Source organism: Rhinopithecus bieti, unplaced genomic scaffold (assembly GCF_001698545.2).
Source record: "Rhinopithecus bieti isolate Rb0 unplaced genomic scaffold, ASM169854v2 scaffold_50384, whole genome shotgun sequence".
Classification (NCBI taxonomy): Eukaryota; Metazoa; Chordata; class Mammalia; order Primates; family Cercopithecidae; genus Rhinopithecus; species Rhinopithecus bieti.
In genome coordinates, this window is record NW_016820218.1 from 712446 (window position 1) to 740280 (window position 27835).

General features: G+C 37.1%; 1 protein-coding gene across 1 annotated transcript in view; it reads left to right on the forward strand.

The window, feature by feature from the left end:
• Window positions 1-13055, forward strand: part of RFESD (Rieske Fe-S domain containing) — a 51327-nt gene extending 38272 nt beyond the window's left edge. Inside the window, exons 6-7 of the mRNA XM_017859677.1 lie at window positions 12131-12206; window positions 12622-13055. Coding sequence (XP_017715166.1) covers window positions 12131-12181 — 51 coding nt within the window. The 3' untranslated portion in view covers window positions 12182-12206; window positions 12622-13055. The remainder of the gene's footprint in view (window positions 1-12130; window positions 12207-12621) is intronic.
• Window positions 13056-27835: the final 14780 nt, after the last annotated feature.

A 27835-nucleotide genomic window follows, 5' to 3' on the forward strand; every position in this document is an offset into this window, starting at 1 on the left:
GCTATTCTGAATGGTATAGAATGGAAATAATTCAAATACCCAACATTCATTAAATGATTGCTACCTCAAGACTATGGAAAAGTTTCTGTTCATTTATTTGTAAAATGTGGATTCTATATTTAACTATGTAGGTAAAACAAATTTATAAAACATTATATAAAACAATATAGTTTATAACCATCCAAAATTATATGTACACAAATGAGACTTAGAAAGGAATCTAGTAGTAAAAAGCCCCCAAAACCTCCAAGTTAAAAAAAAAAAAACTAGGAAATATTATTTCCATAGGATTGTTCACTTATGTTTAATTAATTAAATACCAAGTTTATGACATGAATTGAAAGTATGATTGTGTACCACCTTGCTTAGAGACTAGTGAAAAGTTTTATATAAATCAATCGAGTGTGCAGAAGAAGTCTCAACATCTACTATTGAAGACTCAAACAGGTCCTGATGTTGGAGAACTGATGGGGAACCTGATGAAATCCTACATGCATGAGACTACAGGACCCTCCTGGGGGGTAACTCCAATTCAGTAAGGCATCCCACTCTGACAAATCCAATCTGGTGGCAATGCCTTAATAATCAGGGGAGAGGTGTAATTCTGAGCACAGCCTGGGGTATGTCCTTCAGAGCTATCCTTGATCTCAACATTCCATAGGGATTAGGAGTAGATGGGATGAAAAGATAAGCCTTAAGTAGTCTTCCTAAACTTTCTAAGGCAGTGGACAAAAATTAGCTATACAACTAGGGTATTCTTTTCACAGAGAGCAAAACAAAAAAGGGAAAAGAGGCATTCTCTTGGGCTTTGCCAAAGATCTCTGGCTCTTTGAAAGTGTTGCTACATCAGTAGCGGTACCTACTGTGTCCAGAAAATAGCCAAAACCAAAGCAGATCCCAAAGGAAACACGACGGTATTCATAGAAATAGTTGAAAGGGCCAAGCAGATGCCACTTGCCAGGCTGCTTACCAGATTGGTTCCTGATAATTAGACACCCCGTGGGAATTCCCACAAATACTTAGAGAGGAGACAGCAGATTCAGGCCTTTGTAGAGACTTGAAGTTTTGCAGATGGGGTAAGGCCAATGAAATCCAGGTTATCATTATTCTTGTGATCCCACTTTCAATCATAGGTTAGCCAAGCTTGGGAAATCCTGCGTCACAAGAGAAAATGTATAGACCTTCTTATTCCAATAAGAATTTGAAGACTTTTGTGTGTAAATAGTAAGTTTGTAAATTGAATCATTTAAAATGTGTTAGGGGAGCGTATTCTTTAAAAGTAGCCCTAGATAAAATTCTCCTGTAAGGCAAATAATCATTTTAATAGCAAAAATAAATACCTGCTACATAGCTCGTAAATATGTTTCAAAACAGATATATTGATAATATTTTGTTTCTTCTTAAAAACTCTTTACTTACTATATTTTACAATTCCAGTTGGGTACCATTAATAAGGAACAAGCAATGGGAAAGACTAATGGATGCCTTCAAATAGTTATAGTAAAGTAACAGGCTACATAGAAGAGAGAATCGACAACATTAGCATTGTTACCCATGTTTGGGAGTTGCCTAGGGTTGGTTAGATGTTAGGATGGCCAGATTTATTTGTTGTCTGTTTCCCCTATCAGAATATAAATTCCCTAAGTTCTGGGTCTTTGTTTTGTTCAAGGGTGTATTCCCAATACCTAGATAGTGGTTTTACATGATAGGCACTCAATAAATCTTTCAGATGTTGGTGAGAATGCAGAGAAAATGGAACACTTATATATGGTTGGTGGTAATGTAAATTAATACAGCTACGGACAACAGTATGGAGATTTCGCAAAGAACTAAAAATAGAACTACTACTCAATCTGGCAATCCCACTACCGTGTGTCCACCCAAAGAAAAAGAAATTATTATATCAGAAAGACACCTGCATTCTTACATTTATTGCAGCACTTTTTTACAATAGCAAAGACATCATCCTAAGTGTGCATCAACGTGTAACTGAATAAAGAAAATATGGTGTGTATATACCATGTAATACTATTCAGTCATTAAAAAAGAATGAAATCTTGTCTCTTTTTGTGAGACAGTATCTCTCTCTGTCACCCAAGCTGGAGTGCAGCAATGTGATCAAAACTCACTGCAGCCCCAAACTCCTGGCTTCAAATGATCTTCCCACCTCAGCCTCCTAAGTAGCTAATTACAGGCATGTGCCCTCATGCCTGGCTAATTTTCTAAAATTTTTATAGAGATGGGTTCTGGCTATGTTGCCCAGGCTGGTGTTGAACTCCTGACCTCAAGCAATCCTCCCACCTTGGTCTCCTAATGTGCCTGGATTACAGGTATTAGCCACCACACCTGGCCAGAAATCATGTATTTTATGCAATGTAGATGGAACTGGAGGCCATTATATTAAGTGAAATAACTCAGAAGCAGAAAGTCAATTACTGCATGTTCTCACTTGTAAGTGGGAGCTAAATAATGCATAAACATGGACATAGAGAGTGGAATAATAGACACTGGAAACTCAGAAAGGTGAGAAGGTAGAAGGGAGTGAGGGATGAGAAATTACCTAATGGGTACAATGTACCCATTATTACATTATTACAATGTACAATGATTGCACTCATAGCTTAATCTTTACCACTTCACAATATATCCATATAACAAAACTGCACTTGTACTCCCTAAATATATAAAAATAATAATTTAAAAAATCTTCCTGAATGAATACAATAAAATCTGTTAGTTATATCTCAGCCAAGCCGAAAAATTTTATCATTAAAAAATTCATTATGGAGTCAACTAACATATATGTAAATGCAAGCACCTAAGACACATAAGACACACATATAAATACACAGACACACATGTTTTATCAAACATTACAGAAAGAAAACTTTTCCTCCACAAAGCACTACGTTTGAAAAACTGTAACCCGTTTTAGTGAATACTGGCTCATGTGACATATCCCAACAAGACAATATGAGCTCCATAAGACCAGAAAACAGACACAATAAGAACATTTCCCTTTCTGCTGTTTTCTGGTAAATAATACTGACTACATTAATTGGGAACTGTCCATTATTGTATATAATTAATTGCAGACAGTCTATTATTATATATCTCTGAGACTAGAAAATAAAAGTATAGCAGGTTTATGGGGGTAGTATTGACAAATATATGAGTAAGGTAAATGTAGATATGTAATGCAGTAGAGATCAAATGAATATACATGTAAACAATTTCAAAATACTTATTTTTAAAAAACAATCCCTAAAATGTTTTTAAAGCTGTATATCAAATTGGTTACATAATAACACCATGAAAGGATTTATTTGGAGTGAATTTAAAACACAGTACAACACATTCCAAGGACAATAAACCAAAAAGACATGTTAAGTCTCATTCAGTCATTTTCTTATTAGTATTAATATTGGTTTCGTTATTTGAAATTATTTTTCTTATAGTACAGGACAAACACATTATTAGGTTAATAATGTTAGGGATCAAAAATTTCAGTATAAGAGAAGAAAAGACCCAATTAGAAGACATACTTGCAGCCACGAAGCCTATGAAAGCCTGTTCAACATCACTAATAATTAGAGAAATGCAAATCAAAAACACAATGAGGCACCAGATAAAGGAAATGTGGTATATACCCACCATGGGATACTATGCGGCCATAAAAAAAGAATGAGATCATGTTGTTTGCAGCAGCATGGAGAGAGCTGAAGGCCATTATCCTAAGCAAAATAATGCAGGAACAGAAAACCAAATTCTACATGTTCTCACTTATAAGTGGGCACTAAACAACGAGAATACATAGACACAAAGAGGGGAACAACAGACACTGGAGCTTTCTTGAGGGTGAAAGTTGGAAGGAGGGAGAGGATGAGAAAAAGTATTGGGTACTATGCTTAATACCTGGGTAATGAAATAATCTGTACACCGAACCCCCATGACATGGGTTTATCTACATAACAATCCTACACATAAACCACTAAAATAAAAGTTAAAAAAAAAAAAAAGAAAATCAAAGAACAATGTAAAATGCTGTAATGTTAAATAGAATTGGAAATATCATCATAAACTCATGATTTTTAAGAATATATTTTTCCTAGATGTACAGGCTGAAATGGCTAGAATCATGGCCAACCCAGTAGAAAAGAGCACCCTGGTATCTAAATTCTGGGCTCTAATACCATTTCTTAGTACAATGAACCAGGACTCCTTAAAGAAATATGTGATACCAAGTGTGGGGCAGGAGAAGCACAAGGTGAGCCAGGGAGATCTTATGCCAAAAAGTTAGAATAATTTTGAAGATCAATGGAGTCCTTTTTAAAGGAAACTCAGGCCAGCTTGAACTGGTTCCTGCTGGTCTTAGTTGTGATGATTTGGGCTTTGCAATGGAAGAATCAGGCCATCATCATGCTAATCTAGTGGTCAATATTGACATCACTAATATGGGACAAACAGATATTATGGGTTTCCTAACGTAATGCAATATGAAGTATGTACCATCTATGATATATTCCAGCCAAAAAAGTTCCAGCATGATCTTTTAGATTTATCTTCCAGTTTCCCAGAAATATAGGAGACAGATGAACAGCCTAAATAAGAACTTCTCAAACTATAGTGAAACCAAAACTTTTATAGATTAAAAGCAAATTACCTTTTAAAAAACACATTTTAAAAGACAAACAATAGTTATGGTTTATTTTAAATCTGTATATAGTCAAATAAAACTGTGTTTTCTTTTTAAAGCTTCTGATTTTCCTTTTAAGAAGTTCTTTCGTAGGCCCTCAGTTATACATGTATATAGTCTAATTTTCTTCTGTTGCTTTTCTTTAAAAATTCATTTATTATTTAAACATTTCCATGCATTAACGCTTTATTTTTAATAAGCTGTTACTTTCATCCATCTGAATATCCAGTTGTTCTAGTACCACAGATTAAATAAACTATTGTTTTCTCACTGATATGAAATACCACTTTTGTCATATATGTGTATATATAAACACATACCCATATATGTTGGGAACTGTTTCTGGGATTTCTATGCTGTCTCACTGATCTATTTGTCTCCTTCTATGTCATTAAAATACTGATTTGACTACAGTGGCTTAATAGTATGTTTTACTTTCTGTTAAGGCAAGATTCTCACTCTTTCATTCTTTGTAGTAGTGTTTTTTTTTTCTTCCTTATGCTAATCTCAGTTTTTCTGCTAATCTCTCAGATGTTCTACATATTCAGTATCTTCAAGGGGTTAAAAAAGATAATTTTATCTCTTCTTTTTCCATGTTAATGTCAATTATTTTATTATCCTATTTTATTATGTTTGCTAGAACTTCTAAAACAATTCTGAATAATTATTACAGCAGGATCACCTATGTTGTTCCTGTTTTCAATTAAAATGTCTTCAATATTATACTTTTTACTGAAGCCAACACCAAACGTTATTCTAAATAATCTTTATCATATTTAGTTTCTTTCTATGCCCATTTTGGTTTTGTTTGTTTCTGCTGGGAATGATAGAATTTTATCAACTTCCATTCCATAATCTAGGGATATGATCACTTTTGCCCCTCAATTTGTTGACATAGCAAAGTATGTATTGGCTTTCCTGATATTTAAACTATCTTTACATTTTTGGAAAAAAGAATTTGTAAGTGATTACAGTGTATTCCTTTGATATCTTGCTAAATTTCATTTGCTAAGATTTCATTTATAATTTTTGCCACTATATTCATAAGTGAGATTGGTCTATGGCTTTTTTTTTGTACTTAACAGATTGGTACTAATTTTTTGTGACTATGAATGGAAGAGGTCTGCATCTTTCAGTGGTGCCTGAAACAATAACATCAGAATATTTCAAATCTCTTTTCTTTCTTAAAACAGAGGCATAATTTACATGTTTTTTAAAATGCTAGTTAGAACTCAGCTGTAGAAATATTTGGTCCTGATATCTTTTTAGAAGCTAGCATCACCAACTTTCAAATTTTCATATGTGGCAATTTGTAGATTAAAATTTTCTTCTTTGGGGACTGGTTTTGGTGATTTATGTCTTACTAAGAAATACTTATGCAAAAATTTCAAATATGTTGCCACAGAACTGCATTTAATTTTAGTCTTCTGGATCTATATTATTTATAATCTTGTATATTTTTTCCTTTTCTTTAATCTATGCTCAGGAAGAATTTAAGGTCAAGTACAAAGTTCCCTTACTTTTAGTTTTCTTCTTTAATAATGAAAGTACTCTAAATATGCCTTTCACTATATCCCATTTATTTTGAAAGAAGAGTTCTTTTCAATGCTTCCTTTGATTTCTTTTGCTCCAAAGACTATCTTAATTACATTTTATAACTTCCCAGTAATTAAGGTTTAATATTATATTACTATTTCTTTCTACTTGATTGGCTTTTAGATCTGAGAATATGGTCTATAAACTCTCCAGTTTTTCTGATTTTAAGGTTTTCTTTGTGGCCAACTACATACCAGTTTTTTCACAAATGTTCTAAATCATACAAAGGAGACATATTACTCTAGTCAAATAATGCAAGAATACAATACATTGAATTTATTGATTGTACTATTCAACTCTTTCATAGCCCACTAATTTTTGCCTACTAGACATGTTACTGAAAAAGAAATGTTAAAATCTTCCACAAATTGTATTTTCATCAAGTTTTCCTTGCATTCTTCATTTTCTTCATTGTTTTTGTATTACATTAAGGGCTAGCAATAATGGAGAGCTCAGGAATGCTCATGCACTGGTAGCGAGAATGTAAATTGGCATGCTTGCTTTAAAAAACAATTAGTATCATCAAGTACAACTGAAGATACCCATAGCTGTGATCACTGCTTCCAAACATAGAAATATCCCCACCAGCACCAGGAGACCTAGATACGAGAATGTTCACTGCTACAATTGAAATATTAATAAGTTTAAGCAACCCAAATATTCATCAACTGTAGAATTAATAAAGCATAATACAAGCATAATAGCTGCCATACAGCAATAAAAATGAATGAATTATAACTACATGCAACATAATGAATAAATTTCAGGGATGTAATAATTTTGAATGAGAAAAAGAAAGGTACAGAAAAAAAGCACACAAGATTTTATTTATATGAAGTTCAAAAACATTTGAAACTAAACAGCATATTAGGAGTACACACACATGTTGTAAAACTATAAAGAAAACCTTGAAAAACCATTTCTTTCATTAGTAACTTGTTCACATTTTGAGATGAATGTTGGATACCTGCATTCTATAACACTTGAAAAAGTTAACTATATATAATATTAAATATTCCCCTGATTTAAAAATAGGTCTCATTTTAGCCTTAGAAAACTTTGTGTTATAAATATATTTTGAACTGACATCTTTCTCTTTTTTGGATCTTAACAATCTATTGTCATCACCATCCAGCTGAGTATCTCCTGATAGAATCTTTCATTTAGGAAATAGGCAAACTATAATTGAAGCATTTCAAGAAAAGCAAAGTCCAGACCAGGTGGCTCGCATCTGTAAATTCCAGAACTTCGGGAGGCCAAGGGAGAAGGATTGCTTGAGCCCAGGATTCTGAGACCAGCCTAGGTAACACAGCAAGACCCCGTCTCTTCAAAACATAAAAAAATTAGCCTGGTGTGGTGCCACACACCTGTAGTCCTAGCTACTCTGGAGGCTGAGGTGGGAGGAACACTTGAGCCCAGGAGGTCAAGGCTGCAGTGACCCAGGCTCACACCACTACACTCCAGCCTAGGAAAGAGAGCAAGACTTTGTCTCAAAAAAGGGCAAATAAATATTACATTCATTTTAAGTACATATAGTCCATATATATGGTGTGTGTGTGTATATATATGTATATGTATATATAAGCTCCATATATTGTTATGATCTTTAGTTAGAAGTCTTAGATTTATCTACTTAGATGGTAACCTCTGCAGAGCATGACTTAAAGTATAGATTTTGTATTTTAATCCCTTCAGCTATGGTCATAGAGTATATTACTTAATTACCTAACTACTTAAGCAAATTTCCTTGGTCAAATCAACAATGTTCAAACATAATGAAAAAGAAAACTGGTCATTTTATGTAACTCTACATAACTATAGAAAAGTGTCACGTTCACTCAGCAGTGCTAAAAATAAAAATGCTAAAGGATGCATCCCACCCTTTGTTTTAAACCCAACACTGCCAGCAAGTTGATGATGATACCTCTTTAGGAGGGAGCCCGGACATGACATAATTCACTATGTGTGAATTTATCTAAATTTTCCATGAAACTAAATTTATTTTCAGCCAATACCAACAAATCATCTTAGAGACTTCTAAATTACTTTGTACAAAAATAATTCTTACATGCGAAGGATTGAAGAATACACCACTTCAAAATATGCCACTTTGACATAATTATTTTGAGCAGAAGTCAATTAAAAAGAAACAGACACAAGAACAGCTCTCTGCCCTCCCCTTTCTACCAGGGAGGGCAGGATAATTATTTGTCCAAGACAACTCTAGATTTAGCCCAGAGATGGCACCAGAGGAAGCTACATAATGCACCAATCCAACAAAATAATAATATAATAAAATCACTAATTATTGAATGCTACCAATCTAAGTATTTAATATATGGAATAGGCATCATTTAAAAAAATTTAAGTGATGTGTTTTCAAATGTGAAAAAATATACAGTACATACAGTATGAAGTCTTTATACCACATCTACTGTATACATGCCTGTGACAAACGCTACTATATTTCAATATGAATTTCTGTATCTCATAATGCTATCATAAATACTACTTTGTAGGTAAGAGTTTATAGTTATGAGTAATAATAAAAGTAAGGCATATATTATCAACGCCTGAATAATGTCCTGCAGCTTTGCCATGTCAAGTCAATATTTGTATTTCTAAAGCAGTAGTTCTCAAACTTTTTAGTCTTAAAAACATGTTTGGCCAGGCATGGTGACTCACGCCTGTAATCCCAGCACTTTGGGAGGCTGAGGCGAGCGGATCACTTGAGGTCAGGAGTTTCAGACCAGCCTGGCCAGCATGGTGAAACCCTATCTCTACTACAAATGCAAACGTTAGCTGGGTGTGGTGGCATGCACCTGTACTCCCAGCTACTTGGGAGGTGGAGGCAGGAGAATTGCTTGGACCCGGGAGGTGGAGGTTTGCAGTGAGCCGAGATCGCGCCACTGCACTCCAGCCTAGGCGATAGAGTGAGACCCTGACTCAAAAACAAACAAACAAACCCGTTTACACTCTTATGTATTGTTGAGAACTCCCTAATAGCTTCTGTTTATGTGAGTTATATCTATTATAATTATCTTATTAGAAACAAACACTGAGAAATGTAAGAAATATTTGTTAAATCATATGATATACAGCTTCTTAGGTGGCCACTGATCCCTGCCTCCTGGTCTTCATGCCCTGGTGTAATCCACTTCCCTTGAGTGTGGGCTGGACTTATTAATTCCCTTGAATAGAGCAGAAATGATGGAATGTTACTTCAGATAACAGGTTACAAAGGCCGTGGCTTCTGTCTTGCTTGCTCTTTCTCTGAATCCCCATCTATCTCTGAGGAAAACCAGCTACCATGTTGAGAGCTGTCCTATGGAGAGATCCATGTGGCAAGGAACCAATGTCTCTGGCCAACAGCAATGAGGACCTGGGTCCTGTCAATAACCATATAGTGAGCTTAAAAACAGATCCTCACCCAGTCAAGCCTTAAGATGACTGTCACCCCACTGACAGTTATAGCTTTGTGAGAGATCCTGAGCCAGAGATACCCAACTAAGCTGCACCTGGACTCCTGACGCATAGAAAGAATAAGATAATAAATATCAACTGTTTTAAGCTGCTAAATCTTGTGGTAATTTGTTGTTGTTGTTGTTTTGAGATTGAGTATCGCTCTGTCGCCCAGACTGCAGTGCAGTGGCATGATCTCGGCTCACTGCAACCTCCACCTCCCGGGTTCACTGCAGTCTCCTGCCTCAGCCTCCTGAGTAGCTGGGACTAAAGGTGCCCGCCACCGCTCCTGGCTAATTTTTGTATTTTTAGTAGAGACGGTATTTCACTGTGTTAGCCAGGATGGTCTTGATCTCCTGACCTCGTGATCCACCCACCTCAGCCTCCCAAAGTGCTGGGGTTACAGGCGTGAGCCACCACGCCTGGTCATATTGTGGTAATTTTTACATAGCAAAATAAAACTAATACAATTCATTTAAAAACTAACAAAATAATAACATTTTCTATGAAAATAACTATTTTCTAAAATAAAAAATACAGTAAGCTGACTGGTACTGTTTGCATTTTTACAAATCTCTTCAATGTCTAGTACCATAGAAAACATTTGCTTCTCATATCTGCTTCTGAATTTAAGCTGTTGCAGTACACTGTTTTTGGTGAAATACGTAAAGAAAATCCTGCTTCACACTGATATGTAATTGTAAAAGAAAGGAGTATTGTAATAGTTTTTCCAGATAACAGTAGGCATTACTCTTTGATCCTACAGCAGCACTCAACAAATGATGCCTCAGCACGGTGGCTCATGCCTGTAATCCCAGCACTTTGGTAGATCGAGGCAAGAGGACTGCTTGGGGTCAGGAGTTCGAGACCACCCTGAGCAACATAGTGAGACCTTGTCTTTACAACAAATTTTAAAAATTAGTCTGTTATGCAGGTGGCTGAGATGGGAGCAGCACTGAGTCTAGGAGTTCAAAGTTGCAGTAAACTAACAGCTAGGATTGCACCACTGCACTCCAGGTCAGGGGACAGAGTAAGACCCTGTCTCCAAACAAAACAAAACAAAACAAAATGGTAATTTCTTAAAGATTAGGTGCAACCTTTATGCTCTGTTACATTAAAATTTATAGATCTATCCTCCACTTTGAATGGCTCATTTACTAATGCATAATTTTATAACATCATGCATTGATTATTTGAATAATATAGGTTCTCTCAAGATCTTTTATTGATATGTTTAATTTTATAATAAGCGCCCCCAAAAAAGTCCCAAAACAAAAGACAAATCTTTGCTAATATCACCACTGCTCTTATCAGAAAAGCTTTAAATATTAGAAACCTGTTATATTAATTATCTATTGCTGCATAGCAAATTACCCCAACTCAGCAACTTAAAACAATAAGCTTTTATTATCTCACAATTTCTCTGGGTAAGGAATTTAAGAGTGGCTTAGCTAGGTGGTTCTGGCTTGAAATCACTCAAGTGGTTACAGTCAAGCTGTTGGCTGGGCTGTGGTCATCTTAGGACTCAACTGAGGGATGGTCCAATTCCAAGCTCACTCATGTGCCTTTTGGCTGCTTCAGAAGATCTGCTCCCAAGTTCATTCCCATGGTTGCTGGGAACCTTCAGTTCCTTACCATGTGGCCTCTCCATAGGCTGCTTGAGTGTGTCCTCAGCTGGCTTCCCTCTCTCAGGGCCACCTCACAACCTGGCGGATTGTCCCATGGTGAGCAGTTCAAAAGAAAGAGGGGTGGCAAGGAGAGAGAGAGAACAAGACAGTCCGCTCAAGATGGGAGCCACAGTCATTTTATAACTAATCTCAATACGATAGCTCATCACTAGAAACAATCAACTCCACAATCAAGGGGAGGGAAGGTAACTTCTGCCTCCTGAAGGGCACTGTATTGAAGAATTGTGTAGCCACAGCTACAAAACCACCACAAATTGTCAAGCTCATCATTCTGGATGCAAGTTTTCCCAAGTTCTAATTTTTGCTTTAAAGCTTACATTTATTATTGGCAATAAACACTGTCAATTGTTTTCCTTTAAATGACAGACATGCTTCTTTTACATTCGAGAAAATATCTGCCAAATACCCAGCTCCCTATAACTATAGTTGGGTGTTTTTGTCTGTCATTCTTTCAAGTGAAAATGACATTCCATGAAAAAAAAAAAAAGCAGCTCATAGCTCAAACACTTATACAAGTGCATTTCTTTGAGGCAATCATGTGTTTCAGCACGCAACAGAAGTGCCTATGCCTACTTCGTATTTAATTACATGGAATGTTAAAAATGATGTGTACCCTGGGGTCCATATTTAATATATGTACTCAAGCTTCTTAAGTAAAACTTATTTCTTCTTTTTTCTTTTGGTACAGACTAGAGTGCTGGGGACTTTCGTTCAGGAAAATCACTGTGGGAAGGAATAAATAAGGCAATACTTGATGGAAAAAGGTATGCACTGCGATTAGATGGGAATTACATTGAGATTGGCAAAGAGGAGGAAACGTGGGAGAGGAAAGTAAGCAGACAGTGGGGCTGGAATGAAATGAGCATGTTATGGTCTAGAGTAAAGAGAGAGAAGGCTAAGTTCACAGCAAGCTGTGGACTTGATGCAAGCATAAGTGAAGGGAGCCAGTCTGAAATTCTCACAGCAGGCTCCATCTGAAGGGGCAGTGTCAGGCCAACTCCTAGCCGCTCAGGGACTAGATTGTTATCTGGCCAGAAATGCTGTAGAGGCTCCCAGAAGGCTTCCAAGAGACAAATAACCTTGGGTTATTTGTCACTCCTAAGGGCACCAATGTCAGTCATAACCATGCAGTTAAGTAAGAACTTTTCCCATCTCACCTTTTCTCCTTCCCTCTTGCAGTTTTGAAGAGGCCAAAAACAGAAACCGATGAGGGAGAAGGGGAGCTGAGGAGAGGAAAAGCAGCTGACCAAAGTTCCCTCACTTCTCCACTCTAGACTTCCAAGCCTGGAGCAAAACTCAACTGGGAATGGGAAGAAGTTTTAAATGAAATGAGATTACCATTTGGCTTATTACATCGAACTGAACTCAGTTACAAAAATCAAAAGACTACTCATTTATTACCTGAGAGCAACAACAAAATTATTATTATTTATTTATTTATTATAGCAAAATCAACTCAATTACTTAAAAAAAGACTATTCATTTATTACCTGAGGGCAACAACAATAACTATAAAATCTCCCCAAGATTTGAAAGGGGTGGGAGTGGAGCACTGTGAGCTGGAACAAATGGAAGGTGCAGGCTTGAAGGTCAGTGGGAGCTTTCAGCATGCACCCTGCTCAGTTCAACTCATTTAATAAAGTGCTTTCAATACCTGCAATTCATTGAGCTTCTATTTTTGCCAGGTTGAGGTTCTGCTGGGTATATTTTAATGAAGGAACAAAATTTATTTATATTTAGGAGAATGGTGTTTCATAATGATTGTAACCAGGCTAGCCTGAGTTCATATCCTGGCTCTGCTACTTAAACAATGTGGCACATTTGTAAATCTCTTGGATCCTCAGTTTTCTCATCTATAAAATGAGGATAAATGATGCCTGCTTCACAGGGCTGTCATAAAGAGTAAATGAGATAATATATGTACAGTAAGTTTCACAGTGCCTGGTATACAGTGAGCACTCCATAGGTAGCATCAAGGATTATGATCACGCTCTTAGTGTGATGACCTGGTCAATGGGAAACATTTACCAGAAGTTAGTATACCAAATAGACTAAAGAGGAATCATGACTAAGAGCAGGGAGAAAAATGAGAAACATTTAGCAACAACAACAAAAACACAGTAGCCACAGAAATGAAATAGAAGGGACGAATATAAAGGATATTTGAGAGGAAAATGGACACAAGAGATAATTGCTTAGATATATATGGTAAATAAAAGTGAAGGAAGAGTCCAAGGCAGCTTACATTTTAAAGGCTCGGTTGGATTGGAAAATAGTAGAAATGGGAGAAATACGGAAATTGCCAGAGTGAGCAAGTTTGGTGGGTGAGCGTAGTGGGAAGAAATTCTGGTTTTGTTTTGCTATATTTCGAATTTAGAAGACTATGAGACTTTCAAGTATAAATATCGTATAGCTATTTGAAAAGTTATTTATTTATTCATTCATTCATTCATCTAATATTTCTTGAAAGCCTACTGTTTGTGTCAGATACCATGCAAAGATCTAGCAAGAGCAATCTAGTAAAGAGTTGGAGTTTGAATGGGACTTCTGGGCCAGACAGAAAGATCTGGGGACTTCAACATAGAGCTGGCCCCTGAAACCATGGATATTAATCAGTTTTCTATGAAGAGTGTCAGGAAGAAAAAAATTGTGAAAATATTAACAGTTAGGGAGTCATGAGGAATGATCAAAGGGGTGAAAGCTAAAGCAGTGTCTCATGTGGTAATTATTTTTATATTAAATTCTAACCACCTATAGTTTATAAATATTTAATCATGTCAAAAAAGCAATTTCATAGTAGCTATCTATATTTTTAAATTTTTATTTTAGTTAGCAGTGAGTTCCCATTTGCCCTTCATGCAGTTTCCCCCAATAACTATATTTAAATTTTTTTTTTTAGACAGAGTCTTGCTCCATCACCCAGGCTGGAGTGCAGTGGTGCAATCTCAGCTCAATGCAACCTCCACCTCCCAGGTTCAAGTGATTCTCCTGCCTCAGCCTCCAGAGCAGCTGGGATTACAGGCGTGTGCCACCATGGCTGGCTAATTTTTGTATTTTTAGTAGAGACGGGGTTCCACCATGTTGATCAGGCTGGTCTCCATCTCCTGACCCCTTGATCTGCCCGCCTCAGCCACTCAAAGTGCTAGGATTACAGACTTGAGCCACCGTGCCCAGCCAAAAAAATTTTTTTAGAGATGGGATTTCGCCATGTTGGCCAGGCTGGTCTCAAATTCCTGGCCTCAGTGATCTGCCCAGCTCGGTCTCCCAAAGTGCTGGCATTACAGGCCTGAGCCACCATGCCCAGCCCCAATAACTACATCTTATATAACTGTAGTACAATATAAAAACCAGGAACTTGACATTGCTCTAAACCACTGACTTGATTCAGATTTCACCAGTTTTACATGTACTAGTATATGGTATGAGTATAGTTCTAAGCCATGTTATCACATATATGGATTAATATAATTTTCATCTTTATTTCTTAAAGTATTTTCCTTTTTATCACTTCAGTTACTTAGATGAGGTGAAGAATCCACACCACAAGAATTTGAAAAAACAATTTCTGTAGTGTACTGATACTCCCTAATGTTCAAACAGCCAAATATAGCAAAGGCCACAAAGATTCTTAAAATAGTTAAATAACAAGTAACATGTATGTATTTTACACTATTTAACAGTGCTTTATCTGTAAAATGTGAGTTATGATTTCTAAAGTCCTTTATAACTCTGAAATTCTACAATTCTAGAATTTTAATTCCTAGGTCACTTAACCTCTTGATATAAAGCAGAAAAGTGTGGCAACTGCAATAATTCTTTGGCGGCAGGGTTAGTCTCTTACCTTATCAGGCCAGTGCCCAGTGGGACACAATTAATCACTGTCTTATTGTAGTAAAAACACTCTGCTAGCTTGGGAGATTTAACCACATTCCCACAGGAACCTGCTTCTCCAAGAGGGCTTTGTAAACCTTTGATAAGGAGAGAATGAACTAATCAATAGTTGTTCTAACAAAAAAATCTACTATTTTTTGTAATAAAAATATTTTTATCATTATTGTTTTAATAATATTTTAACTAAAACATCTATACTGGTAGCATACAGTATATTAGTAGTGAGCATTCCCACTCACTTAAATCCAAATCTATAGTATTCTGATCTTGGCTAGACAAAGAGAAAGCATCTTCAGTTTAGGAAGAAAATAGTATTAAGCTAGTTGTCAAGAAAATCATTTGTAAACTAGATCCCCCCAACAGGTCTATAATTAATTTCATGAAAATAGTGAAAGCTTTTGTGCTTAGACAAAAAGTTAGAAGATTCCTATAAGTAAGAGCAGTGTCAGAACAAATATTTGCAGGCTGAGAAGACACCACTTTGTGAAAGTTGCCATGAGATGTAGACTTTGTACAACAGTTACATTTGAGAGCTTGACAGACTTCATATGTTTTACAGATTGATGACAATACACAGCAATCATAAAGCTAGATTTCTAATTCAGTAACGTTCTAGAAAAATAACAGTAACAACAATAGTGGATTACATCATTTGATGATATTACTTTTACTGAACAAAAGTTAATGGAGTATATTTAAATCCCTAAAGGATTGTTCAGTAGCTTTTTCCATTTTAAACTGTACTAGTACTTCCATTTCATGATACCAAAATTCTCTCAAGGGGAAACTTAAGAGCACATAGTACTTGCTTTCAGTCAACAGAGTCAGTAGAGGAAAAAAACCAAAAAGCCTTCTCACTAAGAAGAGTAAAACATGACACCATAAAATCCAGGTGTTAAAAAAAAATTATGGCAAAACCAAAACACACACACACACACACATGTTATCTTCAAATTTTTTCATGTTATCTTCAAATTTTTGGCAGAGAACCACAGCACATCCTGGGGTGCAAAAAGTTGTTTGTCCTCATATTTAAATATATGTATCCAATTTGGAAATATTCATCAAGGGATAGAATTCACACAGAGACAGAGACCATTTGCAGAGCACTTCCAGGCACAACTCTGGGAGAGAGGCCTGAGTGTCTCCAATTTACAGATGCTCAGAGGCATCAAGTGACTCTACCCTATCACTCAGCTGCCCAGGGGCAGAAATAAAATAAGAATCAATTTGTCTAACTCAAAAATTTGCTGCTCTTAGATATATTTTACAGTACCATCTATGAGTCATTCCTGTATCTTTATTTAAATAGTCAGAGGCCAGACACAGTGGCTCACACCTGTAATCCCAGCACTTTCAGAGGCCAAGGCAGGACCACCACTTGAGACCAGAAGTTCCAGAACAGCCTGGGCAACACAGTAGGACCCCATTCCTACAAATAAAAAAAAAGTTTTATAAATGAACTGGGCATGTTGGCACATACCTATAGTCTAGCTACTTTGGAAGTTTAAGAAGGAGGTTTGCTTGAGCCCATGAGTTTGAGGCTAGAGTGAGCAATGATTGCACCACTACACTCCAGCCTGGGTGATAGAGGAAGACTCAGCTTCAAAAAAATAAAAATAAAAAAAGAAATAGAGCAAAAATTCTACTGAGGAACATTCAGCACTTCGCTCCTGTACTTTGCATTTACTTCATTTATTTCTTTAAAATTTCCTACAAAGTACCATTTGCATTAAGTCTGAAGTCTTTTTCATTTGACTAAGTCTAACTATATGTTTGAGTATTATTTTCTGTTCTTTTGGTAAAGAAAAGTTTAAGTATAAGCAGGGGAAAACAGTATTTGAAACATATTTAGCAAAGGGCTAAAATCCTCACTTCATATGGAATTCATAAATAAGTACAAAAATATTCAAAATCAGGGAAAATGGCAAAGAACTTATACAGATGATCACAAAGTATTTCTCTATTTCTTTAACAGATACTTTCTGAATGTCTACCATATACTCTATGCTGTGCTATGTATTAGGGATAGAATGAAAAAGTATTTATTGACTTCATGCTACATTGTTTAAAAAATGGTTTATTTAGGGCCCGGCACGGTGGTTCATGCCTGTAATCCCAGCACTTTTGGAGGCCGAGCCAGGTGGATCCCTTGAGGTCATGAGTTCGAGACCAGCCTGGCCAACCTGGTGAAACCTCATCTCCACTAAAAATACAGAAATTAGCTGGACCTGGTGGCACATGACAGTAGTCCCAGCTACTTGGGAGGCTGAGGCAGAAGAATTGCTTTAACCCAGGAGGTGGAGGCTGCAGTGGGCCGAGACTGCACCACTGCACTCCAGCCTGGGCAACCAGAGTGAGAGCCCATCTCAAAAAAAAAAAAAAAAAAGTAAAAAAAAAAATTTTCATTTTCAAAATATGTACGCATATATTCATAAAATGTCTGGAAGGATATATATCATATATTCATAAAATATCTGGAAAGGTATATATCAAGTGATTATCAATGGTTGGTTGGATTTGTTTATTTGAAACAAAATAATAAACATTTCTTTTGTAAGAAAATAGCTTCATAAAATTAAAACCTATAGACATTAAATCACTCAATTATTTCACATATTGTTCAGAGTTTTTGGTAATAAAAACATATTTCTTTTTTCTTATACAATGGAAGATAGACTCCAATAGAAACGGACTTTCTTCCTTTTATATCATTATCATCCCACTTCCTGTATTCTACGTTCAAGACCCAACAGACACACAAACACTGACAAATGTGCGTGCAGATACACAAATACACAGACAGAAGATTGTCTCCCTCACAGTGCATACACACACATACACACACACACACACACACACACACACTCACAGAGACAGAGAGAGACAAAGTTTCACTTTGATGTAAGTGAAAAAAGAGTTTGGCAGAGATCTGATGGTCTTGACCTGGGAAATACTTTTTATTATTCTCTACATTTCTCTAGACTTTTCTTTCATTTGCAACCCCTGAATGCAGTATTTTTCGTGTTTGTGTATTATAAAATGTATAAATTCTTTCATTGGAAAAATAGCTCTCTGTCTGACCCCTCTGTTTGTTTTTGTGCCTAAATAATCCATTCTATTAGCTCTGAGTATTTGACAAAGGACATGTGGCAGACACATGACTATAGCAGCTGCTAGTCTAAGGAGGTGGCAAATCTTTCTGTGGAATCAAAACAGATTAATATGAAATAGTTGATAGGAGGTAGTAATTTTTTCCACTTAACTTTGAAAATTATTTTATTTAACTCATGTATAAAATGTTACATGTCAATCTATAAAAACAGTTTTAAATAAAATGTCTCCTTTAAATGATTAATAAAATAAAGTATTAATTAAAGAGTTAAAACCAGCCCCATAATACGTTCCTTATAAATATACTGCCTTAAAAAAAAAAAAATAAATATATATATATTGCCTTAGTCCATCTGTGCTGCTATAACATAGTACCTGAGACTGGGTAATTTATAAAGAACAGAAATTTATTTCTCACAGTTTTAGAGGCTGGGAGGTCCAAGACTGAGGCACTGACATTTGGTGAGGATCAGTCTCCATTTCCAAGATGGTGCCTTATTGCTGCATCCTCTGGAAGGGAAGAATGCTGCATCCTTATATGGCAGAAGGGACAGAGGGTCAAGACAGTGTACCCTTCAAACGAGCCCTTTTATAGGGGTATTAATCCCATACATGAGGATAGAGTACCTTTTTTTTTATTTTTTATTTTTTGAGACAGAATTTCCCTCTATCACCCAGGCTGGAGTGCAATGGCAAGATCTCAGCTCACTGCAGCCTCAACCTCCCAGGCTCAAGTGATCCTCCCACCTTCGCTTCCTGAGTAGCTAGGACTACAGGCACACACCACCGCACCTGGCTATTTCATTCATTTATTTATTTTTATTTTTTGTGTTTTTTGCAGAGATGGGTTTTGCCATGTTGCCCAAGCTGGTCTCGAACTCCTGGACTCAAGTATTCGCCCACCTCAGCCTCCTAAAGTGCTGGGATTACAGGCGTGAGCCACCATGCCCAGCCAGGATGGAGTATTTATGACTTAATCACCTGCCAAAGGCCACATCCCTTAATATGGTTGCATTGGGGATAAACTTTCAACATGAATTTTGGAAGGGACACCATAATTTAAACCATAGCATATATAATTAAGTATTTCATTCAAGAAATTCAATAATTCCATGTTACTAGCAGGTCAATGACCATGTAAAAATATATTAATGGTTTAATCACAATGAAAAGTTATCTGATTTTCAACTTTTCAGTTTTATGTACAGAGCTCAGTGACTAAAATTTTCTTTAAAATACAATAAAGTTCAGCTGGTAATAATGTGTATGAAGTACACTCCTCTAATATAACTTTGTAAAAAGAAAATGAATTGAGTGTTTGTGGGGAGCTCGCTTTAAACCTAACTCTATAATGATTATAAACTAGATTAAATTTTTTCTGTAATCTAATAGTTACCCAGTTTTTTACTTCATTGTGAGAAGCCTTTTCATTTTCAGTGATTATTTTCCAGCTAACAACTGTCAAGAAACACACAAACATTAACTGACATCTCAACAAGAGTTGGTCAAAATCTATCTCAATAGAATTATATCTTTAGTGTTTTTCCATGGGTTTTTATTACTCAGAAACATTCCCAGATTTTCTTTTTTGATATTCCAAAAGGAAGTTAGCTATCTCCTTACTTTTCCTCCCTCTCCCAGCAGTGAAACAAAAACCCATGTCGCAGACTTTCTTTTAGACTGATTAGTAACAGATCCTTTAATGGCCCACTTGATTCTATTAGGCTGTGAAGTCTTCCTGAATAAGGAGAGGATTCACTTACTTCCTAGAGGAACTGCCCAGTTTATATGGTTAGGATGTGTGTCCCCACCCAAATCTCATGTCGAATTGTAATTCCCGGTGTTGGAGGAGGGGCCGGTGGGAGGTGATTGGATCATGGGGCGGATTTCCCCTTGCTGATCTTCTGATAGCGAGTGAGTTCTCATGAGATCTGGTTGGTTAAAAGTGTGCGGTACCTCCCCCTTCCCTCCCTTTCTCCTGCCCCAGCCACTAATGGGTGGAGACGTGCCTGCTTCCCTTTCACCTTCTGCCATGCTTGGAAATTTCCTGAGGCTTCACCAGAAGCAGAATCCTGTACAGCCTGCAGAATTGTGAGCCAATTAAATCTCTTTTCTTTATAAATTACCTAGTCTCAGGTATGTCTTTACGGTGTGTGAGAACAGACTAACACACCAGTAGATAATCTAAGATAGATCTCCTTTACATCAGACAGGTAAATTAAGTTGTTTCTCTCCCTTCTCATTCCTTTCATCATTTATGTAAAATCTTATATTCTAATTTTTTTTTCTTCAGTAACTAGAAAAGAGGACAATTTCTCCCCTTCTCAATCTTATCTAAACAGAAACTCTGAATACATTATCCAAACCTTCAACAATATTTATTTGTTTTAAAGTCACACAAATACACATGTGCATATATATACATAATTTTGTATGCAAAGTATACCTTTATTAATATTTGTTTAATATTTCTACTTTAATGTTAAAGAGACAATAAGATCCCTGCTATCAGAAACAAGTCTTATCAAGTCACTTGTATAATATAACAGGGCAATGTAGAGTTTGATTTTGCCATTTTGACCCTACTGTTTTTGACCCTGAGGGTATTTTGATGTGAAAGTATTTTTTAATGAAAATATGTAAATCAGAAGCTAACATTAGTGAATCTTAGAATTCTACAGTCAGCTAAATTATCATTCAAGAAAAAAAGTGAAATGAAAGCTTATTTTCAGACAGAAATCAGAAGAATTTACCATGAATAGGCCCTAGCTGTGAAAGAACTACTAAAGGAGGAATTTTAGGAACAAGAAAATCCTGGAGGAAGAACGAATGTGAGAAGGAAAGATAAGAAAAGAGAGTGATTAACACATGGATTAGTTCAAACGGACCTTTAGACATTAGTTCACATGGACCTTTAGAACAAGAATAATGACTAAGTTTTACAGTTAAAAAAAAAAGAATGCTGAAGTATTGGACAACAATTACATGTAAGTTGGGCATGGGGACATTCACATAAAATTTATATATTAACTAAGAATTGAGATTCAAATGATGGCAAGCTGTTTCATCCAAGAACATGTATGTCAGATTACATTTTCCAAAGATGCTGCACCAGTATTTCCCATCCCACAATGTGACCTTGACACTCCTCTCATCAAGAAATGGGGTCTATGTCCTCGCCCCTTTAACCTGAGCCATCTTGTCTCTGAGTTGTAACCAGTAGAATGCAGCTGAAGTGACACTGTGTGAATTCTAAGACTAGGTTATAAAAAGTGATGTAATTTTCTCCTTGTTCACTGGCACACCCACTTCTGTACCCCGGCGCCACCATGTAAGATGTCCAACTACCCTGAGGCCTCTATGCTGTGAGGAATGCAAGGGCAGGGTACGTGTAGGGCAACTGGTTATCAGCCCCAGCTGAAGTCCTAGCCAACAACAAGCATCACCTGTCAGACATGAAAGCGAAGGTGCCTCCGGATGATTCCAGCCTCGAGTCACTGGGCCACTTGAGAATGTTGAATCACTGCAAGTCATTTGAGTTTTCCCACCTGAGGCCCCAGACATCATGGGGCAGATACAAGCCATTCCTATTGTGTTCTATCTAACCTCTGACCCACAGAATTTGTCAGTAAAATGAAATGGCTGTTTTAAGCCCCTAAACTCTAGGATAATTTTGTTATCCTAATAGTAACTAGAGCAAACAGGGAAAGCCTTTTCCATGTTGTTTTTTTAATTGCTTTTCTTACTAATGTTTAAAGTTTTCTTCATATAGATCTCATGCATTTCCAGTTAGTTGCATTCCAAGAGATTTTATCCTTTTTATTATTACTGTCAGTGAAATATTTTCTCCTATTAAGTTTGTGAGTATTGTTTACATATATAGATTATGCGTGCATACATTTGTTCCCAGACAATTTACTTAATTTTTCAATTTGTTTTAGTTGGTTTTCTTGTTGATTCTCTTGGAACTTCCAGGCATACAATCGTATCATCTGAAAATGATGATTTTATCCCTTTTCCCTAATTTTTTGTATCTCTATTTTATTTTTCTTTTATATTTGCCTTGGGTAATTTAAATTCTATACATGTTGAGTTTGCATAGAGGTATTATTTTAGATAAAGTTAGCAAATTTTTATTATTAAGCTTGCTGGGGAAGATCAACTGGGGATGACTAGGCAAAGAGAGTAATATGGGATCTGAGAATTTGAAATCTGAGAATCATCAATGTAGGGGCAATCACTGAAGTCATGAGAGCAGATGAAAGGTCTGCAGGAGGAACAATGCATAGCAAGAGGAGAGAAAAGAGTCTAGGACAGAACCCTAAGAAACATCAACATGTAAGAGACTGACTGAACAAGTTATCCTGCAGCAGAGAAGTTGAAAAAACAAGAGCATTTTGCAATAGAAGGAAAAAAAGATGGCATTTCAAAAAGGGGGAAAGGTCTGCAAGCTCTTGAGAAAGCTAAGGATGTCCTTCAGATTGGGCAATTTGAGGGCTGTTGGTGACCTTGAAATAGCAGCGTGACTGGAATGGTGGAGGAGGAAACTTAGTTTGTAGTGAGTTGAGAAATGAATGGCATGTAAGAAAGAGAGAATCATTTTTAACAAACTTTGAGGAAGTTTGTCTTAATTATTAGAATTAATAATGGGACTTAGCAGAGTTATGAAGGCAAATCAATTTCAAAAAATCAACTGTATTTTTATATACCAATAAGAAAGAGGTAGGTGATGAAACAGGAAATTATTCCCTTTATATTCACTTTATAATAATATCTAAAAATATCCGGTATGTAGGAATAAAACATTACTGAAAAACATTAAAGAAGACTTAAATAAGTGAAGAGATACATACTATGTTTATAAATTGGAAAACTGAATCCCATATTAATTCACAGACTTAATACAATCCCAATTAAAATCTTAACTTCTTTCCTTTGTGTAACCTGATAGTCTGATTATAAAATTTATGTAAGCTTGTGGCCGGGTGTAGTAGCTAATACCTGTAATCCCAGCACTTTGGGAGGCCAAGGCAGGCAGTTCTCAAGGTCAGGAGATCAAGACCATCCTGGCCAACATATAAAATATAAAATTACTGTCTCTACTGAAAATATAAAAATTAGCTGGGTGTGGTGGTGCGTGCCTGTAGTCTCAGCTACTCAGGAGGCTAAGGCAGGAGAATGGCATGAACCCGGGAGGCAGAGGTGGCAGTGAGCCGAGATCATGCCACTGTACTCCCGCCTGGGGAACAGAGAGAGATTCCATCTCAAAAAAAAAAAAAAAAAAAAAAGTAAGATTGCAAAGGGCCAAGACAAGACATATTTTTCAAAGGTGAAATAATTAAGGCAGCATAGTATTGACAGGATAACCAAGTAGACGAATAGAAAAGCACAGACACTTAACATATGAAGTAGATGGCACTGCAGAGCAATAGGGAAAGGAAACTCTTTTCAAAAAATGAAATTCAAACAATAGAATATCCATATGGAGAAAAAGAAAATTGTTTTCCTGTTTTGTGTTATGTATAAAAATTATTTGCAGGTAGATTAAATACCTACATGTGAGAGGCAAAATATAATGCTACTAAAAATAATACAGAAAAAATTTTATGATCTCAGGGTAGGGAAGAATTTCTTTAACAAGACAGAAAAAGTCCTACTTATAAAGGAAAATATTGATAAATTTGATTTCATTAAACTAAAGAACTTCAGTTCAGCAAAACAAAGAAATTAAAAGATAAACTACAGAATGAGAAGCCATAAGTAACGGATACAGCTAACAAAAACTAAAATCTAGAATACAGAAAGAATTTGTTCAGATCTAGAACAAAAACCACTCAATGTAAAATATGGACAAAAGAGTTCAACAGATACCACATAAAAAGACAAATCCAAATGGCTAATAAAGTCAATCTTATTGTTGTCAAAGAAATGCAAATGAAAATCACGATGACTCACTGCCCACCAGAACTGGCAAAAATACAAAAGTGTGAAAATAACAGGATGGTTACTTTGGTGAGGATACAGAGTAACAGAATCGCTGTGTACTACGGGTGCAGTGTAAATTGAAGCTACCACTTTGGAAAATTGTCTGGCATTCTCTCATAAAATTAAATATATGTATATTTCATGACATGGTAATTCCAATCCTACATATATACCATAGAGAAAAATGTGTATATAGATGCATACATCAAAATGTTCCTAGATGCACTGTTTATAATAGCTTAAATCAGGAAACAACACACATAGTCATCAACACTAGAATGGATACATAAACCACGGTATATTCATGTATTAGAATTCCATACAGCAACAAAGATGAAAGAACTGTTATATACAACATTATGGATGAAGCTTCTATAAATAACATGGAACAAAGGGAGCACAACACAGGAAAATATACACCATGACTCCATTTATATCAAATTCAAAAGCAGGTAATTATATGATTTAGGATTGCATGCTTGGAAAGTATATTGGCATACTTAAGCTGAATAATTAAGGACTGTTTAATAAAAGGTGTGGGCAGAGTTGAGGAAAAGCTACAAGGAATAGTGCATGCCCTCGGGCTCATAACAGCCAGAGCCATAACCAATCCTAGGCCTGAGAGAGGTGCATGGAAAGGTAAGTCTCATAAAAAATGTGGCCTTTTGGGCTGAGCACAGTGGCTCATGCCTGTAATCCCAAATAGCAAACAACAACAAACAAATAATAGTTGTAATGCCAAAATACTTGAATAAGGGGTCCAGATATTAGCTACTTTAAGCCATTTTAGTTAGGGAGAAGATTTGTAAAAAATGCAAAGCTCTCAGGACCCTAAATTAGGAGTGTGTGTGTGTGTGTGTGTGTGTGTGTGTGTGTGTGTATTTTAAAAATAAAAGGCAGAATTCTCTATTTCTAAAAGGCCTATTAAATTTTAATTGGGCCAGTTGTGGTGGCTCATGCCTGTAATCCCAACACTTTGGGAGGCTGAGGCAGGCAGATCACCTGAGGTCAGGAGTTCAAGACGAGCCTGCCCAACATGGCAAAAACCCATCTCTACTAAAAATACAAAAAAAAAAAAAAAAAAAAATTAGCTGGGCATGGTGGTGATGTACTCCAGTAGTCCGAGTTACTTGGGAGGCTGAGGCAGGAGAATTGGATGAACCCGGGAGGCAGAGGTTGCAGAGAGCTGAGATCGCACCACTGCACTCCAGCCTGGGCAACAGAGCAAGGCTCCATCTCAAAAAAATAGAAATGTGGCCTTTGTTTGGTGTGACAGTTAATTTTATGTGTCAGCTTGGCTGGTGATATGGTTTGGCTATGTCCCCACCCAAATCTCACCTTGAATTGTAGCTCCCATAATCCCCATGTGTCACGGGAGGGACCTGGTGGAAGGTAATTGACTCATGGGGGCAGGTTTTTCCTGGGCTGTTCTCATGATAGTGAATGAGTCTCATGAGATCTGATAGTTTTATAAAGGGCAGTTCCCCTGCATATGTTCTCTTGTCTGCTGTCATGTAAGACATGCCTTTGCTCCTCCTTGCCTTCTGCCATGATTGTGAGCCTCCCCAGCCATGTGAAACTGTGAGTCCATTAAACATCTTTTTCTTTATACATTACATAGTCTCAGGTATGTCTTTATTCGCAGTCTAAGAACAGACTAATACAATAAATTGGTACCAGTAGAGCAGGGTGCTGCTGTAAAGATACATGAAAATGTGGAAGTGACTTTGGAACTGGGTAACAAGCAGAGGTTGAAACAGTTTGGAGGGCTCAGAAGAAGACAGGAAGAAGTGGGGAAGTTTAGCACTTCCAAGAAACTTGTTGAATGGCTTTGACCAAAATGCTGATAATGATATGGACAATAAAGTTCAGGCTGAGGTGGTCTCAGATGGAGATGAGGAACTTGTTGGGAACTGGAGTAAAGGTCACTCTTGCTATGCAGAGACTGACAGCATTTTGCCTCTGCCCTAGAGATCTGTGGAACTTTGAACTTGAGAGATGATTTAGGGTATCTGGCAAAAGAAATTTCTAAGCAGCAAAGTGTTCAAGAGGAAGCAGAGCATAAAAGTTTGAAAAATTTGCAGTCTAACAATGCGACAGAAAAGAAAAACCCATTTTCTGGGGCGAAATTCAAGCCAGCTGCAGAAAATTGCATAAGTAAGGAGAGTCAAATGTTAATCTAGTGATTAACAAAGACAACGGGCAAAATGTCTCCAGGGCATGTCAGAGACCTTGCAGCATCCCCTCCCATCACAGGCGCAAGGACTAGAAGAGAAAAATGGTTTCCCGGGCCCGGCCCAGGGCCCCGCTGCTGTGTGCAGCCTAGGGACTTGGTGCCCTGCATCCCAGCTGCTCCAGCTGTGGCTAAAAGGGGCCAAAGCTCAGGCCGTGGCTTAGAGTGTGCAAGCCCCAACCCCTGGCAGTTTCCTTGTGGTGTTGAGCCTTCAGGTGCACAGAAGACAAGAATTGAGGTTTGGGAACCTCTACCTAGATTTCAGAGGATGTATGGAAATGCCTAGATGTCCAGACAAAAGTTTACTGCAGGGGCAGAGCACTCATGGAGAACCTCTACTAGGGCAGTGCAGAGGGAAATGTAGGGTGGGAGCCCCCACACAGAGTCCCCACTGGGGCACTGCCTAGTGGAGGTGTGAGAAGAGGGCTGCCATCCTCCAAACCCCAGAATGGTAGATTCACCGACAGCTTGCACTGTGCACCTGGAAAAGCCACAGACACTCAATACCAGCCCATGAAAGCAGCCAGGAGGGGAGGTTATACCCTGCAAAGCCACATGGGCAGAGCCATGGGAGCCCACCTCTTGCATCAGTGTGACCTGCATGTGAGACATGGAGTCAAAAGAGATGATTCTAGAGTTTTAAGATTTGACTGTCCCACGGGATTTAGGACTTGCATGGAGCCCGTACCCCTTCATTTTGGCCAATTTCTCCCATTTGGAATAGTATATTTACCCAATGTCTGTACCCCCATTGTATCTAGGAAGCAACTAACTTGCTTTTGATTGTACAGACTCCTAGGTGGAAGGTACTTGCCTTATCTCAGATGAGACTTTGGACTGGTGGACTTTTGAGTTAATGCTAAAATGAGTGAAGACTTTGGGGAACTGTTGGGAAGGCATGATTGGTGCTGAAATGTGAGGACATGAGATTTGGGAGGTGCCAGGGGTGAAATGATATGATTTGGCTGTGTCCCCATGAAAATTTCATCTTGAATTGCAGCTCCCATAATCCCCACGTGTCATGAGAGGGACCCAGTGGGAGGTAATTGAATCATGGGGGTGAGTTTTTCCCATGCTGTTCTCATGATAGTGAATAAGTCTCATGAGATCTGATGGTTTTATAAAGGGCAATTCTCCTGCACACGTTCTCTTGCCTGCCACCATGTAAGA